At 31.0% G+C, this 19,991-nt stretch overlaps 2 protein-coding genes across 2 annotated transcripts in view; both read left to right on the forward strand.

The window, feature by feature from the left end:
• Positions 1 to 6,694: 6,694 nt before the first annotated feature.
• LOC123297783 lies at positions 6,695 to 11,644 on the forward strand. The gene is made up of 4 exons (XM_044879562.1): positions 6,695 to 6,942; positions 7,010 to 7,129; positions 9,754 to 10,265; positions 11,325 to 11,644. The coding sequence occupies exons 1-4, from the start codon at positions 6,695 to 6,697 to the stop codon at positions 11,594 to 11,596; spliced, it is 1,152 nt and encodes a 383-aa protein (XP_044735497.1). The 3' UTR covers positions 11,597 to 11,644.
• Positions 11,645 to 13,121: 1,477 nt separating this feature from the next.
• Positions 13,122 to 19,991, forward strand: part of LOC123297786 (S phase cyclin A-associated protein in the endoplasmic reticulum) — a 101,473-nt gene continuing 94,603 nt past the window's right edge. The window contains exons 1-7 of the mRNA XM_044879569.1: positions 13,122 to 13,318; positions 13,470 to 13,648; positions 13,781 to 15,080; positions 15,111 to 15,878; positions 16,144 to 17,036; positions 18,333 to 18,838; positions 19,256 to 19,388. Of these exons, the coding sequence (XP_044735504.1) occupies positions 13,237 to 13,318; positions 13,470 to 13,648; positions 13,781 to 15,080; positions 15,111 to 15,878; positions 16,144 to 17,036; positions 18,333 to 18,838; positions 19,256 to 19,388 (3,861 nt within the window). The 5' untranslated portion in view covers positions 13,122 to 13,236. The remainder of the gene's footprint in view (positions 13,319 to 13,469; positions 13,649 to 13,780; positions 15,081 to 15,110; positions 15,879 to 16,143; positions 17,037 to 18,332; positions 18,839 to 19,255; positions 19,389 to 19,991) is intronic.

A 19,991-nucleotide genomic window follows, 5' to 3' on the forward strand; every position in this document is an offset into this window, starting at 1 on the left:
TCAAAATTAAACACAAAAATATTTTCAATAATTATGAAGATTTTGGCGTAAATGGAAAGTTAATTATATATATATTTTTTTTAACATGATTTCGGGCAAATGAATATATTGCGAAGTACAAGAATGAAAAGTAAAAACGACACTGTTTCTATTTATTGTATTTCTGTAAGGATATGTGAAATCGCTATACTTCGCCGATAAGCATAGACTTTAGATTAGAGATTTGGAGCCAACATTTTTGATATTCATAAAACATATATATAAGCATAGCATAAGCCCAAAATCAGTTGTAAACACAAATTGGATAAATTTATCTTTTCAATAGAGTCAATATGATGGCGATTAACACTAATTTTACGCATTTACTTACGTTTACAAAAAAACTTCGATGGGAAAAACACCCGTTCATCCTTGTAAAACGGTTTTCCGATTTTCCGAAGGGTTGCGTTGTGGAAAATGCAATTTTTCTAACTTTTATGTTAATTTGACTTTGTTTCGTGCCAAATTAGCATGTATACAACAGAAGAATCAAGCACTTTAAATGCAATCAGGCCCAACTTTTTGCGGCATGTTGTTGAGTAAGCTTTACACTACAAATAAATATTTTATATATAACAAAAATCTGTTTTTTTCATACACATTTTGAGGGATGAAAATCGTTTATTCAAATTTTACGAATTTATTACTCGAAAACTGTAGTTTAAACAATACACTACCAGGTAACCCTTAGGCAACCTGCTCTTTTACTTTTACGCACATTATTCATGTCCAATGATGGATTTTACCGGGTCTATAAGTACTTCCTCTTTATCCTTATTAGTTATAACCATATGTAACCTCATTAGAAGCTAAGTAGCCAAGTGGTTTAAAGCGCAATAGCTTTAACCGATTGTCTTCTTAGACTTAATTTGTGACTTCCAATCCAAGCAGCGGCGGTGCGAACAATTATAATTAATATGGCGGAAAAATTGAATTGATAATAATTTTAATTGCCAAAATTTTATAGCGATTTACTCGATATATGTCTGTTGACTAAGCTAATTGTAAAAGTATTTCCTGACATTTTGCCGTTAGAACATAACACCTACACCAACATATTATTAAAACTTAGATTTTATTATGTTAAATAGATGCAAGATTTCAGATAAAAATATATACAGTGAAACCTGGTTAAGTAAGACATCATGGGATCTGCAAATTTATCTCACTTATAGAGATATTCCACTTACCAAGTGTCTCAGATATACAGGTATAAATAAATATCTGCCTCATTTACAGAGGGTTCCATTAATAGAGGTCGTAATACAGGTTATATCAGTTATAGAGGTGCGATTATAAAATTATTTGAGCTTTCGTTTCGGCATTTTTCAAATAAACATTCCTATGATAGTAAAGCAAAACTAAAACTGAAGGTCATTGAGGCTCAAAATTAGTTAAGTGCGAAATTTGCGGGTAGAATAAGAATAAGTAAGTAAGCAAACAAAACGATGGTATCTCAGTTCTCAGTTACAGAGGCTAATGCATATAAAATTCACTCGCTGTCTCAGTTATAAAGGTAACTATGACGATAAAATCGTAAGAACGAATCCCAGATAAAGAGGTTTGCTTCGTCCCACTAACAGAGGCCATTCAGTGCCAAACCAAGTTCCACTGAATTTAACCAAGTTCCGCGGCATATAATATTTTATCTGTAAAAGAATAATATTTTAAGCTTTATATAAATACGGAAATATTAAAATATTTAAAATATTTTTATAGTTCAGTGTTATTGTAGGTTATTGTCAAGGTTAATGTTTTTTTATAGTTTATGTTTTAAAGTATTCTGATGAATAGTAGGTTAAGGACAAATGTGTATACTATAAAGTAGAAAGAAATATAATATTGTATTATAAGCATGTCCCGTTAATTATATTTCTTATATCGTTATGAGCGTTTAATATACCAAAAAAACAAAATACTTTTTTTCTCTATTCCAATATTTACCTCCATATATAGACCACAAGTAACATTTATGTAAAAGGTATCATCTAACAAAATATATAAGTTTCTACAAAAACCAAATAGTAAGATTAAACGGCTGTTGTGTAGTCAACTAGGCAATTTGTATGACGTAAATGTAATAAAATGCTCTAAAACTATCGTAAACTAGGCAATTTTGTATGACGTAAATGTAATAAAATGCTCTAAACATATCGTAAAAGCGTCCAAAAGCAAAGTTTTTTATGTTATTCTTTTTCTTTCTAATTTAAAGCGTCTCTCAAATGTTTGTCAGTTATGAATCAGAGTGAGGTTTTAATTGAACTTTATAATTTAGATCGAAGTCGATGCCGATATAAGATGTCTCCCTTTGAAACTAATATTTTTCGTTTGAAGCGTTTTCCTCGATTAAATTTACTTATTGAGTTTCAAGGACCCTGTATATGGTATGAATGTAAAGGGTGGCAAATATTATTTTTGGCCGGAGCGGCTAAATAGCTAGATCGGGCTCGCATAAAAGTCGGCGTGCGTTGTTGTTTGGAACAAGACCATTGACTCCTCGGTCTACTAACACCACATTTTTCTAAATATTAATCAAAATTATCTAGTTTTAAAATACAACAATTTGATTTTTAATAATTTGTTGTTGGCGCCATATAATTTCACACCATTTACCTCTAATAATAATGAAATGCATTCTTGCATAATCTATTATTTATCTAGGTCATAAAATATATTGAATTGTTACATAAATATAATTTTTAAAATGAGCTCAATCAGCGGTACTTAAATAAAAATTTTATTCCTAATTATAAGCAAGAAATATGTGTATTTAATAAATTTATTTGTATCTACTAATACGTAAGATATATTTTTAGAAAAAAATATGGTATGTCTTAAGAATCTCCTTGGGGCTAAAAACTAGTATTAAAATGACCTCTAATTTGGTGAGTACTTCGTATACCATCATTTTTATTTTACAATTATTTAATTGTTAATCATTTTTTATAAATAATTTTTGCTTTAAATATTTTTCTGTATCTAACTTTACTTAAACAGAAGTTCTCATTAAAGAGTGACTTAAGGACTTCTGAGACATACTGTATATAGATTTCTCATAATTTTTCATTACTTCGCCTCCACCCACCCCAACTTTGAATTTTCACCCCCTACCTTCTGATACATCATTTGAAATTGCATAAAATTCTTCAACCATGATTTTTAAAAAGTATTTAGAAGACGGAAGATAGCCATCGTTAATAACTCTTGACCTGACGCCAAAAGAAAATATACATGGAGAAAAGAAGTCTCGAAAATTTAACAAAAATTACATTATTGTAGTACTATACAGTATACCGAATATTCCAATATGTGTCTGTATATGAAAAATTGTTAAGCGCTTAGTAAAATATAGTTTTGTGAATATGAGTTTTTTTTTGAATATTCAGATAGCGTTTTACCATCGACTCTGACGAAACATCCATTTTCTTGGGAAAAATGTATCCTAATGATTTAGAAAGCGACCAAGTTCAGGAGTGCGTAGACTTTTAATACCATCTTTCGTCTGAGTTAATTTTAATAAAACCAATTTCTGGATCATTAAAAAGTCTATCTTACTTCCTGTGTATAAATAGTCTTCGCATGGCTCTATATACCCCCAGCAACAACTTTTTCGGGTGAGAAGAGCTTTTCGTTCTTAAAGCGGGTGAAAAGTTATCTACGATCTACTTTAAGTCAAGAAAAGCTAAACACCTTAGCTCTTTTATACATATCGTGAAAGTTTGAATGGATGTATGTTTGTTGCTCTATCACGCCAGAACGAATCTGGATGAAATTTGACCCAAAGCATTATAGTCTGGAATAGAACATAGGCTACTTTCATAGGGCGCAGCTAATAAGTAATACATAATAATTAATTAACTATAATGACAATGATGGAGCATAAATTATTCAATTGCAATTTGAAAGTATAATAGGGAATTCCACTATTTTTGAAAAAGTACTTCAAAATGTTGATTTTGCTAATAAAAAGCCACCAAAAATTTATTTCGGAAAAATACACACGTTTTCTTGCCAAAAACTTAAATTATATTTTAAACCTTTTTTAAACTGTCAAAAACGCGGGCATCCAATTTAATGACGTAATATGGGTATCACTATACGAAATAACACAAATAACTTTGGCAGATATATTCATAGACATCTGATTATAATAAATATAAATATTTATTATCTATGTGTATATTATACCCGTCTACACGGAACTAACTGATGATCTATGACTCATACCGCTATGACATCACAGCAGGGCTTACCCGCGTTTCAGGTCACGTGATATACAGTTTAAAAATTACGATTTTTAGTTTTAATATTTTAAAAGAAAAAAGTGCTTTTATGACTCGAAATCAGAATATTTAAGTACATTTTTACATAAATTTTAACTTTTTTCAAATTTCATGATTTATTTTTGACTAACGATAATACCCTATTAATATGATTGTGAACTAGGGTATTAATTTAATTGCAAAGATAGGGTGTTAAATTGTAGAGATAGTAAGGGCGGCAAAAATAAAATAGCCTACTGGCAGCAAAAGTTTAAATCTGGCGTGGGATGGTGGCATTTTGTTCTTACTTTTTGTATAAATTCATCCAGCCATAACAAAATTTATCATCAAAGTTGAAAATTTGATAAATTAACTTAACCTACCCTACTAGTACTTCCAAAAATGTTTTTCAGTGCGACTAATAAATGTTTGCATTTAAAAAGTAACTTTGATGGAACTTCTTTTTGACTGATCATACTTCCTTGATCTATACAAATATTTCCAACTTGGTTGATACTACGAATTAAATAAATATCACATTTAAATCTTTATTATAAACAATAAATTATATTATTTTTATGAATTCGTATGAAGTTTAAGCATGCCGTATGCCGATCTTAGTTAGATGAGAAGAATATTATTTTACATATATGTAAATGATGTGTATGAAACGTGGATTAGTGGACTTGATTTCCCGTTAACAGGTGTGCTGTCTTAACTGTACCTGTACATAACTTGGTTTGTACACTAGGTACACATAACATATTGCCGAATAAAGCATACCATAGAGAGTTTCCGACAATTTCTTCTATTTGTTTCATATCACTTATCCAATAAAATATACAGTGTGTGCATACCGTGGACGGAATTGATTACGCCTTAACCAACTGAGCTAATAGAGCGACATGGAATGTAAGAACTGGACAAATTGAGAATTTAATGGTGTTATGTATTCAAACATTTCAAAAAACTTGTAATAATTATTTATGAGTGTGGACCAAAATAATGAAAAGTCAAAATTGTACGAATCGGCCCTATTTGTCAATTTGTAGGCTGAGTTTAACGTTCTGATTTCGATTAAGTAGCTTAAAAATGGTGACCCATCACCTTGTATACAAAATTTCAAATCGATTTTCCTTTAAATAACGAAAATATGAGGGTGTCTTCATCTTAATTGCGACATACTGTATAATAAATAATAGAATAGAATAACTAGAATTTAGTAACGACACAATCGTAATGTAATCTTATGCCAAGTCAACAGTTACTCAATTTGAAATGACCGCAAGGGAATATAATAGAAGGAAACGTAATAAAACTATCAATAAAATCATTTAATTATTCTGAAAACAAAACAAAAAAATAGAAGGAAAAAAACTTTCAAATGATTTCTGATTTCTTAGAATTTGAAATGATTCTGAATAACAAATGAAGTTGACAATTTATATTTATTTACCTTATATGGTCGACACTTATTAATTTATTATACAATCAAAAGATTTGTATTGTTTTTGTTTGATTCAATAATGCGGAACAAAAATATCAGTATACTTTGTTGGCATATCTTTAAATCTTTTGACTTATATCAAAGTTTTTATCAAAATCTAGTGTGAACGTAATGCAACTTCTATATTAGCAAACTAGAATCGTCACAACAGATTCTTTTTTCCATATACATTTAACATTTAAAACAATTTAAAGAGTGATCTGATAAAGCATTTATTTTATATATCTTTTAAGATATAAAAATAGTAACATATTTTCAAACAAAGTGTTCAGTGCAGTAAACGATGTTACAAAAATCGGTTATGGAAATTGAAATAAACCGCTCACTATTTTCTGTAGCCTGGTGGAATATGTTTCTATTTGTTAATAAACAATTGTTAATGAAATAAAACAGGCAACTTGTTTTACGTATAAGCTATGCGTGTATAATATTTTTTAGATTATTTGACAAACAATCACATGTATGTAATACAAGTTGCCTATTTATTAATTTTTAAATCAATTTTGTGCTTAATTTTGAAGACAGTTTCATTTAATTAACAATTTATTGTTTAACAAATAGAAACATTTGCACCACTCCATCGGGTTTTATTAAAAAGTAAGCGGTTTATTTCATTTTTCTTAATTTGTAACATCTTTAAATGTATTACTAGTGTATAATTAAAATTTAGGAAACAGTACCCGAGGTAAGCGCTCTTCACGAGCAGCTGACCGGTCCTGTACGACGTTGTACCGCCATTGCCACACCGAATTTTATTAACATAGCCACAACGAATCCCGAATCACCGGGTTCCAATTATCGTTCGCTATCTTACGAGTTTTTTAAGTTTTGTAAATTATACTTAAATATATTTTGTTTTCAGGTAATTCTGAATGTGTCGATAAGTATGGCAATAATTTCTTCAGGAGTTGATGTTGAAGAGCCACCAGAAGGGTATTATGCTTTTGTCGCATCACCAAATGCAGAGCCACCAAAAGTCAGGCCACCTCCATATAGTCAAATGGAAGTTGATTGTATTGACATTGAGATGAAATCACCGTATGCTACATCGCACAATTTATGCGGAGATCTGAATAAAGGAACAATTCCAAGAAATCCAATGGGGCAAAATGTTTTAGGATCAAGATATCCATTGTAAGTTACTAATTTTAAGAAAATTTTATAAAATAACTCATTTAATTAACTTTGTTTTTCCTTACAGTGAATTAATACGAAATCATACTTTGCGGTTTTTGAGTCGCACATTACCCATTTTAAAATCGGATGATACTTTACCAAAAGTTGCTCAACTTCAAGCTGTAAATCCTCTTGAACATAACAAGTAAGTGTATTAAATTTTTTAATTTTATTCTTTATAAAATCTTTCTCATAACTTTTAAGATATTCATAAATTAAAAATTTAGTTTCAAATTTCACCCATTAAATTGGACATTTTACACCCAATAGAGCTCAGAAATAACCCCCTCTATATCATAAAGACTAGAATAAATAAAACCATTAGAGATAGAACAAAAGTTTAAATGTAAAAAATGTTCTTTATAACATTATAAACAATTTTTGTTTGAAACATTTTTTCGTAAACATCACTGTTTACCCGTGAGGGCGCCAATTAGGCGGAAATTTTATAATATGTACTATACTTGATTATCAGTTATGTATGTGTCACATGTTTGTATGTGTAATGTGATAAAGAAATCAACACTGACTATGCATGGTATTTCAACAATTAACTCAGTCAATTGTTTGTTTTCACTTGTTTATTCATAAATATTTAAACTATTCAATAATAAAAAAATTACTAAAATTTATTTAAACAAATAGGCAGCTCTACTTTGCGTATTCCATTCAAAATTATTAATTATTCCAAAATTACAAGTATTGGTTTTTTCGATTTTTTGGAATTTTTTTAAGCGGTACCCCTTTATACAAAATCGAAAAAATCGGGAAAATTTGTTTGCCTCTGATTTTGATAAAACTCTGTTTATAAGATAATTTTGATATAAAGGTTAGGCAACTAGTTTCGGAGATATCGAGCCAAAATATGGGATAATGGGTGATATTTCAAAAACTATGCTTCCAATCATCAAATGAATACGATTTTTGAATTTTTTGGGTCATAATCACCTTATATACTAAGTTTTATCCAAATCAGAAACCATAAATTTTTTTCGATTTTTGGAATTTTTTTAAGGGGTACCCCTTTAAAAAAATCGAAAAAATCGAAAAAAAAATGTTGGCTCCGATTTCGATAAAACTCTGTTTATAAGGTAATTATGACCCATAATTTACAAAAATCGTATTTATATAACGATTAGGAAACTAGTTTCGGAGATATCGAGCCAAAATATGGGATAATGGGTGCTGTTTCAAAAACTATGCTTCCAATCATCAAATGAATACGATTTTTGAATTTTTTAGGTCAAAATTACCTTATATACTACGTTTCATTCAAATCAGAACCAATAAATTTTTTTCGATTTTTTGGAATTTTTTTAAGGGGTACCCCTTTAAAAAAATCGAAAAAATCGAAAAAAAAATGTTGGCTCCGATTTCGATAAAACTCTGTTTATAAGGTAATTATGACCCATAATTTACAAAAATCGTATTTATATAACGATTAGGAAACTAGTTTCGGAGATATCGAGCCAAAATATGGGATAATGGGTGCTGTTTCAAAAACTATGCTTCCAATCATCAAATGAATACGATTTTTGAATTTTGTGGGTCAAAATTACCTTATATACTACGTTTCATTCAAATCAGAACCAATAAATTTTTTTCGATTTTTTGGAATTTTTTTAAGGGGTACCCCTTTAAAAAAATCGAAAAAATCGAAAAAAAAATGTTGGCTCCGATTTCGATAAAACTCTGTTTATAAGGTAATTATGACCCATAATTTACAAAAATCGTATTTATATAACGATTAGGAAACTAGTTTCGGAGATATCGAGCCAAAATATGGGATAATGGGTGCTGTTTCAAAAACTATGCTTCCAATCATCAAATGAATACGATTTTTGAATTTTTTGGGTCAAAATTACCTTATATACTACGTTTCATTCAAATCAGAACCAATAAATTTTTTTCGATTTTTTGGAATTTTTTTAAGGGGTACCCCTTTAAAAAAATCGAAAAAAAAATGTTGGCTCTGATTTCGATAAAACTCTGTTTATAAGGTAATTATGACCCATAATTTACAAAAATCGTATTTATATAACGATTAGGAAACTAGTTTCGGAGATATCGAGCCAAAATATGAGAAAATGGGTGATATTTCTAAAACTATGCTTTCAATCAACAAATGAATACGATTTTTGAATTTTTTGGGTCAAAATTACCTTATATACTAAGTTTCATTCAAATCAGAAACCATAAATTTTTTTCGATTTTTTGTTTATGTACTTTAGTTTATGTATATGAAATATACCAAGGTATACTAAGTTTTGTCCCAAGTTTGTAACGCTTAAAAATATTGATGCTATGAACAAAATTTAGGTATAGGTGTTCATAAAATCATTAAATTAGTCCATTTTCGGTCTGTTTGTCTGTCGTCTGTCATCACGATAACTCAAAAAAGAAAAAACATATCAAGCTAAAATTTTTATATAATGCATCTAAGTGAGCAGTATTATATACATGTATTCTCTCCCACTCTATGCAGGCACACAACAGAAGAACTGTTGTATAGCTGAAAAGACATCGAAGCCACGTTACAAGTCTTTTTTTGCAATTTCATATAACATCTATAATATCTCTTACTTAGATGCATTGCTTAACGCATGTACTTTGTCATACTCGCGATATTTATATGCCTAGATGTAAATCGAACTAGTGGTATATGTGTGACATGTATGTATGTGTAATGTGAAAGAGTAATCAACACTGCCTATACATGGTATTTCAACAATTAACTCAGTCAATTGTTTGTTTTCACTTGTTTTTCAGTATAAACTCTTATAATGGTGAAAGAGGCGACAGAGTAAAAAGAGATTTATCTGATGTAGAAATAGAAGATGAAAAACCTAAATCAGATGAACCATCACGTAATGCAAGAAAATTTTGCGATCAAGGCGGTGTACTTTGCATGTTATATCGAGTAATTAATGGCGAATCATACAACAGTGCCCCAACTACTACAGTGCATTTAGCAGCGGAACGTCGTGATGAGCCAGCACCAGCACCTACGGTTCCACGTTATGAAGGACCACCAACTCCTTGTCCAGCTAAAGTTGAATACGCAACACCAGTATTTGCAAAGAACTATCAAGGTGTATGGCGATACGTAGTCCAAATTCCATACGAAGGATATTTCACACAAACTGTTGAAGTCACAAGATGCCTACAATCACGTTGTCATTATCTTGACGGTGGTTGTTTATCATCGCCGAGATGGTCGAGTATGTTAGTAGCTGAAATTTATTATCCAGACACAGTTTTAAGTGCAGCCGAAACAAATGGTTAGTGTAGTAAAAATTTACGTTTTTTTTAGGGGTTATATCCAGTTAGAATTTTCAAAGAGCCGATTTTCTTTCATTTCCGGAATGTACACTCACTGTCAGAAAAAGTGCCACAGTTAAAACATTCTAAGCGTACGCATCATATGTTATGTTATAATAGTAACACTTAGAATGTTTTAAAACGAGCATTTTTTGTGACATTGAGTATACATATATTTAAGTATATTCTCTGAAAGTTCCAAATTGATCTGATAAATATTCACAAAGATCAATGCATAAAAAAATTTTGAGTGCAAACGTCTTTTGAAACGCGTTTTTCTCGAAACAGCATTTTCAAAGTCAGTTCGAGCGATCGATTTACAATTTTTCACAATCTTCTAAGATATTTTCCCCAGGTATTGATCGAAAAAATAAGATTTCTGACAATTATTTCGATATTTCACACCACTTTAAAGTTGGATATTATAATAATTTTGAATTTTTTTTTTTTTGGAAGCCGTTTTGTAAAAAAATCATCATTTTGGCTATTCCTTCGATCAATACCTGTATTCACCTACCGCCTAAAGAAATTTTCTAGATTTTTTCATTTTGGATTATCCAAACCAGAGATATGGTGCTCACCGCCAAACACTTTTTTGGAGGACCTGCAGGAGATCGTCTACAGAAGCAGTACCATATTAAATTTTTGAAATCGGACAACAGGCTCTTGAAATTAATAGAAATGTCCTATATGCATACGTTTTTTATATTTTTGTAAAATAAATGGTCTTCCCAAAAAAAAAAACTGATAAAAAAACTTGTTTTTTGCGGTCGCAACTGGATATAACCCATTAAATCTATACCAAGGAAAAGTTAGAACAAGCTCAATTGTAGGGATAAATACAATAAATTTTATTGTTTACGAGTGTCCGGGTTATGGAGGTTACGAAAACCGAACGTGTACCTTTAACCACCAGATATCATTTTTCATTTTTCACAATAATTTTTTCATACCACAATGCTCCGTTTTTTGCTGCTGTAGGAATTAGCCCGAGTAAAATATTATTTTCATTTGCCTAGGTCAACCACAACGAAATCCAGTAACTGCAACGACACCTCCACCAGTACAAGACTTCCAAGCTTACCAACAGTATTTACATAAACGTGCTGGTCTACAGGCTGGTGTTCAGTCATCGTCGACATCACGACCCACTCACTGTGATGGTGTCGATAGTCTTGGTTGTTTCCAAGTGCGTCTTTACTACGATTGGTTCTTAATACCAGGTTCATGCAAATGTTGGCGACCTGATTACTTTAATAGATACGTTCGAAGAAGAAATGGTGATTTATAAATCGACTTTGTACATACAAAATGATAAAAGTAATGAAAGTATTTGATACATGTAAAAAAAATATATTTGACATTAAGTATGTCTCTGGTATAAAACATTCATCCGCATTGTGACGTAAGGTTTTGGGTAAATAATACGGAAAAACTGGCGAACAAAAAAAGTACTTTACAATACGGATGACGGTGTATTAAATATAATTAAATTAAGTAATTTTGTAATTGTACGTAAATATTGAGAATAACAAGCCCATTTGAAATTCAATTTAATCATGCAAAACATAACTAAACTGAAATACTTATTTTCAAGACATGGTACATGTTTTCAAGAAAAGATAAGTGCAGTGTGATTTACAGACAAAATTATACTAAAACGCTAACAAATATCAGTTTCTGAAGACTAACTCGAGGATAAATCTGATTTAACAATATATTCCTATTCTCCATCCTGTTATCTAGTCGATGCACTTGTAGGCGTCAGAATTAAGTTCAATAGTAGATAGACAATTGGATATATTCTAAAGAGAGGAAGTTAATTTCTGTTAGAGATTCTCTAATTAGGTATTAGAGTAACGGAATGGATTTTATCAATCGTTCGTCAGACATTTGGAGCCCCATGTTTTGAAGGCTGAATATTTAGAGATCACATTCGTTAGCTTCCTGCCCCATCCTTGGCTAATATTATCCCTTTGATTTATTAATTTCAAATCGGAAAGTTTTAATGTCAATTAATAAAGGACAATTAGTACATAGAATCTCGCGTGGCTGTATTTTGTGCAATTTAATTGACACATTCAAAATATTTAGCTATTTACTTATTATAATCAACTATTTTTGGCTTGGGCTTTCTATTGTCAATAATTTGCTGTGAATTAAATTGAATAAAATCTTAGGACTTTATTATATAATAAAAATAACGGAGTTTTATCTCACAACGGAAGCCACCCACACCTTTTTTATTTTCTTTTATACCTTTTACAATTTTACAAGTATATTCTTGTGGGTGGAAGAACTTTTTTTCATAGAATCATTATTGGTTTTGCAACAGTTAAATAATAAAAGAAATTAAAGCATATATGAAAATAACATAAACCAAGATAGACTGACAAATATGGAAATTAAAACTTTCTAATCATTTGAATCAAGTTGATGTAAATTTCTTTTGATTATGTTTTAAATGATTACTTAAGTTTTGTGGATAAATAACAATTATAACATATTTAAAAAACCAAAAACAATGGAACTGATTGTAAAAAAAACTTTAGTTTGTAGTAAATTAGACGTAAATTACAATAAAATGAGTTATGAGTATTATTCTTTATAAAAATTTGAAAACTGTAAAAAATTGATTTTTGTAATGTTTTTAAATTGAAAATAAATTTTTGAAATAAATTTGAGTGTTTTTATTTTTTAGAATCGTTAAAAGATCAAAATTATAATTAGCGCTTGTTATTATGCGCATCTTTTTTAACGCAAGACATGTGGAGATAGGTCATGTGTTCTTATCTTAAATAGTGACTTTTAAAATGTGTTTTGATATTTGTAAACAATGATTCCATGATATTATTCTACAATATATAAATATTTTAAATTGACGTAGCTAATTACCTTTTATCATAAAATAATATTACAAACTAATGAAAAATGGAAAAAATGCAACTTTTATTGAGAGAAGATGGACGTGAAGCCCGTAATCTTTTAGCTTTTCATGTTTCAGTGAACGAAGGTAGTTAACCATAATAATTGAATTGTACATTCCACAATTTATATTACAACCTACACAAATAAATTTTATTAAAATATTATGGGTGGGGTTATGTTTTATGGCAACTATGTAATTGTTTTATGTTATATTTGAGTGTCAATAATGATTTCAGGTAAAATATTCCGTAAACCACCAAATTCGCCACGAGCACCTGAACCTAGAACTATATCGAAAAAGTTTGATTCAGAAATTTGTGTTAGACCTGTCAGATCGGCATCCACTGGTAGAGATAAACGATCTGAATTGAGAGCCAGATATTGGGCTCTCTTATTTGGAAATTTACAACGCGCGGTAAGTAAAATAATCAATGTAATAAGTAGCTTCCATAATTTTTATATTAGTTAAGCCACCTAAATCTAAACCTGTGGACATTAAAAATTGATTTTAAGACATTCCGATAAATGAATTATTTTGTTTTCGTAGGTAAATGAAATTTATAATACGGTTGAAACACATGAAAGTGTTATAGAATGTCAAGAAACTATTTTAGTTATGGAAAATTATATACGAGATTTTCGTTCATTGTCTGAATGGTTCAAGTTAAAATGGGAATATGAAAATACTCCAGCTCCACAACGACCCACTTCATTAGCTTGGGAAGTTCGAAAAGCAAATTTACCAAATTCAGCTCTCGCGGAAAGAGTTAGTCCGATTCCATCAATAAAACAAGGACGAGTTAGCCCACAAACAAAACAAAAAGATCAAATTATGTCTAAAATTGATAATGGTGTCATTGCAACATCTCCACAACCAGAACCAATTCCAGAAATGGATGAAAAGACCAAAGATTCGATTGAAGAAAGACAGATAACCAATCTAAAAAAAGAAAATACATCAGAGGTTGTTTTATCACCTTCTGAAGATCAAAAAACGTACGTTAAAATTTTTAAGAATGTTTCCGTAAGTAGTGCAGAGGTTGGTACAATTACTGATGATATTGAAGCCATGAAAATAGCTAAAAAAACATCGAATCAAAAAGTCAGTCAAGCTAGTCAAACTGACGAAGAAAATGTGGAAAAATCCAATTCACTTACAACTAATGTTACTTCAAATATATCTCCACCAAAAACAACCATAAAATGTATCGAATCTAGATCATCTCGAATGCCAATCTCTTCATCTGCTAGACCTGCTTATTCCTTTGCAGTGTCTCGTACAGTTAAACCTGCTGTGAAATCTGCTACAAGTATGCCACCCAAAACGTCTGCACCCACAACTAAAATTTCAACTATTGCCAATAATACAAAAATGTCACCTAATAAACAAATCAGACCACCATTTCGAAATATTCGTGGATCTGATGTACCTAAAAAATCGCCAAACAGTGCACTATTGCGTAGTAAAACTTCAGGTGAAATAAAAACCACTAGTAATTCTCCAGTACTTACCAAACAACGAACTTCATTAAGCATTCGAAATGGCCCTGTTCCAACAAAAGTTTCATCTTCAGTTAAAGCACCAGTTACCAAACCTACTTTTGTTAGAAAATCCAGTACGACAGTAAATGTAAATAAATCATCGATGAAATCCAATTTATCAGAATTTACTTCTAAGTTAAATAACGAAATGAGAGATTCCGACAAAGAGAGTATTAATAGTTCAGTAGAAACAATAGTTAATGCACCAACGAGATCCTCCAATGACACTGAAGAAAAGGAAAGTTCACATTCTAAATTAGTGAATGGTATGGTTACTTCTGGAGGTTGGTTAACAGTTAAGGCTCGTTCGAGATTTAAAAGTACGGGAAAAGGAGAACGCAGACCATCATCACATTGGTCGAATCGTTTTAATGAAGTTAGTGGTACCACAAGTTTACCGGCTTTAGCTTTATTACAAGAAAGTGATGATGAGAGCGATGAAAAGACTAATCCTCGGCCCCAAACTACACAGGGTAAACCTTCTGTTTCGTACTTAAAACGAACAAACACTGTTCTTACAAGAAGTTCCGTAAAATCGTTTACACGTAAAAATGAATATTTAAATAATCAAAAATCCAAATCCGAAGAACCGTGCTTAAATAAAAATGATGTCAATAATAAATTAGGTTTAAAAAATGGGTCCAAAATAAAATTAGATAATAAAACAAAATTAGATAAACAAAAATCTCAAGAAAAATTGTCAACGAGTTTATCTCATCAAAATGAAAAGTTATTACCAAGAAATATAGAAATAGATTTAAAACCACAAAACAGTACATCGAAACTATTAAGTAATGAAAACTATGATCGAAAAATTGAAAATGAAAGTGAATATGATTCTAAATTAAATGGAGATGATATGGAAAAAAGTGAAATTCATGATGAAGAAGAACATTGTCGAAAAACCCAGCAATTAAGTGATGAAGAAGCTATGTTAACACAGGAAATAGCTGAACTAGAAAGTTGTTCTGTTGATGTTGATACAGAAACAGATGGAACAGAAACCGATGGTGAAGTTGGAGATGAAGATGAAGAAGTTCCTGCTTTAAATTCTGCCTTCGATGATTTATCATTAGAAGCACGTTATGAACCGGTTCTGGCTGGTAAGTTAAGAATATTATAAAATACTATAACTTAAAATGCGAACCTTAATAAATATTATTGGTCGAATAAGGCTAAAGATTTATGAAGCACCACATTTGCCACATTTTTTCGTGTGTTGGGCTTTATATATTAGTGTATAGGGTTCTTTTTTAAGTTGACATTTGCTAGAAATAAAAAATGGTCGGTCAATAATTTTATTATCCTTATTCGCAGCTTTTCGAATATTCTATGTATAACTAGAAAAATAATAATTGACTTTTATAGGTTTGTCTTGGGGTGAGCGAATGGATACATTGGCTGCGTTGGAAGATTTAGTTGCTCGACATCCTGGAAGAGCACTTCAATTACATCAAAAATTATCTAATCCTAATCGACGACGTTCATTACCCGAAACATTAAGACGATACCAAGCAAAACATGCTCGCGCTCAACAACGGCGTCAAGCACTTCAACAAGAACGAACTGTACGCTTACAAGCGTTATTAGCTCGTGTTCAAGACGTTAAAGCTGCAAAAAATCAATTGATTGAAGAAAAACGTGTGAGAATGGAGAATCGTCTACAGCGTGCTGAATTAAATAGAAATGAACATTTAAAAAGTGTTATTAGAAAAGCTCATGATGAAGAAGAAAAACTTCGTGAAATTGCGTTTATCAAAGAACTGGAAGCACAAAATAAACGCCATGATTTTCTGGAGCTATGCAAAGAACAAAAAGGTAGATTAGAAGATCTTCGTGAAGGCCAAAGAAAGAAAATTGAAGAACAAGCAGCTCGCGGTGCTGCCGTTGAAGAAAGACGTCGTGCTTTAGAGCAAGCACGTCACGATCGATTAGAACGTCTACAAGCTGAAAGAGAATTGCGTGCTGAACGAGTTGGTCGGCGACAGTTAGAGATTCAAGAACAAGCTAGAGAAAAAGCGCGTGGTAGAGAAGAAAGATTATCAGCGTTACACGCTCAACAATTAGCTAGCACAAGAGAATTACAAAAACGTATTTCACAAAAGCAAAAAGAATCAGCTCGTCGACATGAGGAAAATATCGAACAAATTCGACAAAAAGCATTAGAATTATCTATTTTACGTAGCCATAATGATGATCCTCACACGCCTGCATTAACTCCATACGAATCACAAAAAATGTGTTCGGTATGCAATGTGCATGTAAGTGTGTTTTCTTTATTAACAAAGTAATTATTGTAGGAGCCATTTGATATCTAACTTTGTGTGAAGTCCGTGCTTTATTATTATTATTATAATTTTTTTTTTTTGTAAATAAAGTGTCCATTTATAATGCCCAAAATCAGAGAAGTAAAAAAACGCTTCTAAGGTTCAATGTGAAAAGAGATGGATGAAAGAATAAAATCTAAAAATTTTTTAAGTACCATGTTGTCCTAGGTACCGTGTTTTCACTCAAAACAATAATCACATCAGGTCAAGATTTATTAAAAGTGGATACCCTCCATCTTCTTTGTAGTCTATCTTGAGAACCAATCGATTGATTTCATTTTTTATCATGGTGAATAGAGAATTTTATGCCCTTTCAAATGATGTATAAATGTAGGGGGTGTCATTTAAAATTTCAAAATTGAGGTGGTTAGGGGCGTAGGAGTGAAACTTAAAATTCTCTAGGTACCATTTTTGAACTTCCTCTCAATATCTAAATGACGTGTTTTCACTCTAAACAATAATCACATCAGGTGAAGAGCTATTAAGTGTGGATACTTTTCAAATAATCACACTGTATAATATTGTAGCCTACCGCATTCTTCGTTGAATGCTTGTATAATCTAAGAGACGTAAATGTCAATGAGTATTTAAATTTTCCTCCAGATTCTTCCCACAAAAAGGGAAAAGTTTATTAAAAAAAGTTATCGGGATCAAAGACAGGTATCTGAAATATTTCAGTTGCAATCGGAATTGAAGCAATTCGACCATTTCGTCTTCCTGAAACAAGTAACTTTCATTCTATGTAGAAGGAATCTGGAGGAATAATCATATACCCCTGATTTTAGTTTTATTTATTATATCATTTTATTTTATCATTTTGGCTTCATAAATATTTTCTGATTGTGATTTTCTCTTAAAGTATTGGAGTATTGTATATTACTTATAAAAATATCAAAGAAAATGTTTAAAGGCCTCCTAACTGCATGCCATTGTTAGCTTATTTAGTTTTATTGTTTAGTTCGTCTCTTTATCATGTTTAAAATGAGACCGGTGCAAAACCGTATTGTTTTGTACCAAATTTATGCTATTTTTAGGATGATTTATGATTTAACTTATATAGGTGATCAGGTCTCCTAAAGAGGAGGCTGCTAAAGCTACCTCCTAAGAGACACTCTAACTTTGATTTGTGATCACGGGTAGACGCTTATTATTTTAACGAGTTGAATTTATTACTGATCGGTGTTTTTCATTTTCAGTTAAATCTTAACCAACAAAATTTTTTAATTTCAGATCAATTCCGAAGTATATCTTTTAAGCCATTTACGTGGGCGTTCACATCAAGAAGCTGTACGTTTAGCAAGTGGATCTCTGGTTGGTGATCAATTAGAGCAATATGAATTAGCGCATATTGTTGATGCACCTGTCGACGAAAACCATCCGAAATTGGTAGCAGCACGTGAAAGATCGAAAATATTACGCAAACGATGTAAGAAAATACGACAGCGTATGACATCGAAAGGAGCTATTTTTGAATCTGAATATAAAGCACCATCCGTTAATAATCAAAATAAACGGCCACTGGCCAAAAGTTCACAGAAGTTTTTATCATTAATAAATCAAGGCTGGGCTTCTACTACGTATAATCAATTAGATCGAATATTAGGTGAAACTAATCGTTTGTTAATTAAAAATGTTTCAAATGATCTAATAGCTTTTCAAAGCTCTGGCTGGTTTTCCGCTTTGGCAAAATTATTTTTGATGGGCTTAGATGAAACGACTACAACACCACCTACGAAGTAAGTTTAATTAATAAAATAACGTGTAAATTCTCTGTGCAAAATCTACACAATCCAATAGTGCTAATGAAGTCCTCCTACTTGGAATATTGAAAGTAAATTCTTCTTGTACAAACATGGAAGTAAAACTTTATGTTTACTTATCCCTATAAGCAATCCCTTTTGCAATCGGAGATCAAAATGATTTCGACGAATATTTCAATTCATATTTTTGAAGAATTACAACAGGAACTTATCGGAGATTGAAACTACCCTTTTACTACCTAACGCTTTATACCCATTATTATTTTATATTTAAATTTTTATTACTGCACTCGGTTTTAACTTGCATTTACCTTTTCAAGCCAATTCTTTTGCATATGGTCTATTGTGTCATTTTGATTTCTTTAAATTTAATTTTTTTAATACTTTTTTTAGAAGTTTGGTGACAGCCTGTAATGTATGGCAAGCCGCTTGTAAAAATGGAAACAGTGGTGCAAGTAATTGTAAATATACGATTCTATCTAATAAAATAATAGTTATATTGGATTTATTGAATAATAAATTAAAGGTAAGTGTTTATTATATTATCATTGTTTATATGATTAGATCATTTTGTTTATTACGAATTTTAAAAATATTGCTCGTGCCATTTAAACTAAACTAGCTGTGAACTACCCTCTTTTTGGGCAAAATCCCCATTTTCACCCCATTTCTTCATACCCCCTTGCGTAGGGGTTACTGTTTTGTAATGTACACGTCATGCTATTTTATTTGATACCCTACTTGGGTATATTTGAAAGTATTCGATTATTCATCCACACTTTCTCGCTCCACCTTTCCATCCCCCGAAAGTTAACAATAGATAAAAACAATCCTTGAAGTTCGTTGTATATCTTGTCAATATTTGAGCTTAATCTATGCGCAATTTTTTAAGTTTTTGAAGCATATCCCTTTCAACCCCCATTTAAACCTCTTAGTCTACTATATTATGCATGTATTATATATAAAAAAATTATCTCTTGAATAACTCTATCTATTCGAAAAATCCGTATCAAAATCCGTTGGATAGTTTTAAAGATCTAAGCATACATAGGGATTAGAGATAGACAGGCGGAAGCGACTGTGTTTTATACTATGTATTGATTATTGATAAGTAGACCATGATGTGGAA

Source organism: Chrysoperla carnea, chromosome 4 (genome assembly GCF_905475395.1).
Source record: "Chrysoperla carnea chromosome 4, inChrCarn1.1, whole genome shotgun sequence".
Lineage (NCBI taxonomy): Eukaryota > Metazoa > Arthropoda > Insecta > Neuroptera > Chrysopidae > Chrysoperla > Chrysoperla carnea.

Coding starts and splice junctions, on each gene's coding strand:
- LOC123297783 (XM_044879562.1), top strand. CDS start 6,695: ATGGCAATAATTTCTTCAGGAGTTGATGTTGAAGAGCCACCAGAAGGG. Junction 7,130..9,753: donor AATCCTCTTGAACATAACAA/GTAAGTGTATTA, acceptor CTTGTTTTTCAG/TATAAACTCTTATAATGGTG. Junction 10,266..11,324: donor AAGTGCAGCCGAAACAAATG/GTTAGTGTAGTA, acceptor TCATTTGCCTAG/GTCAACCACAACGAAATCCA.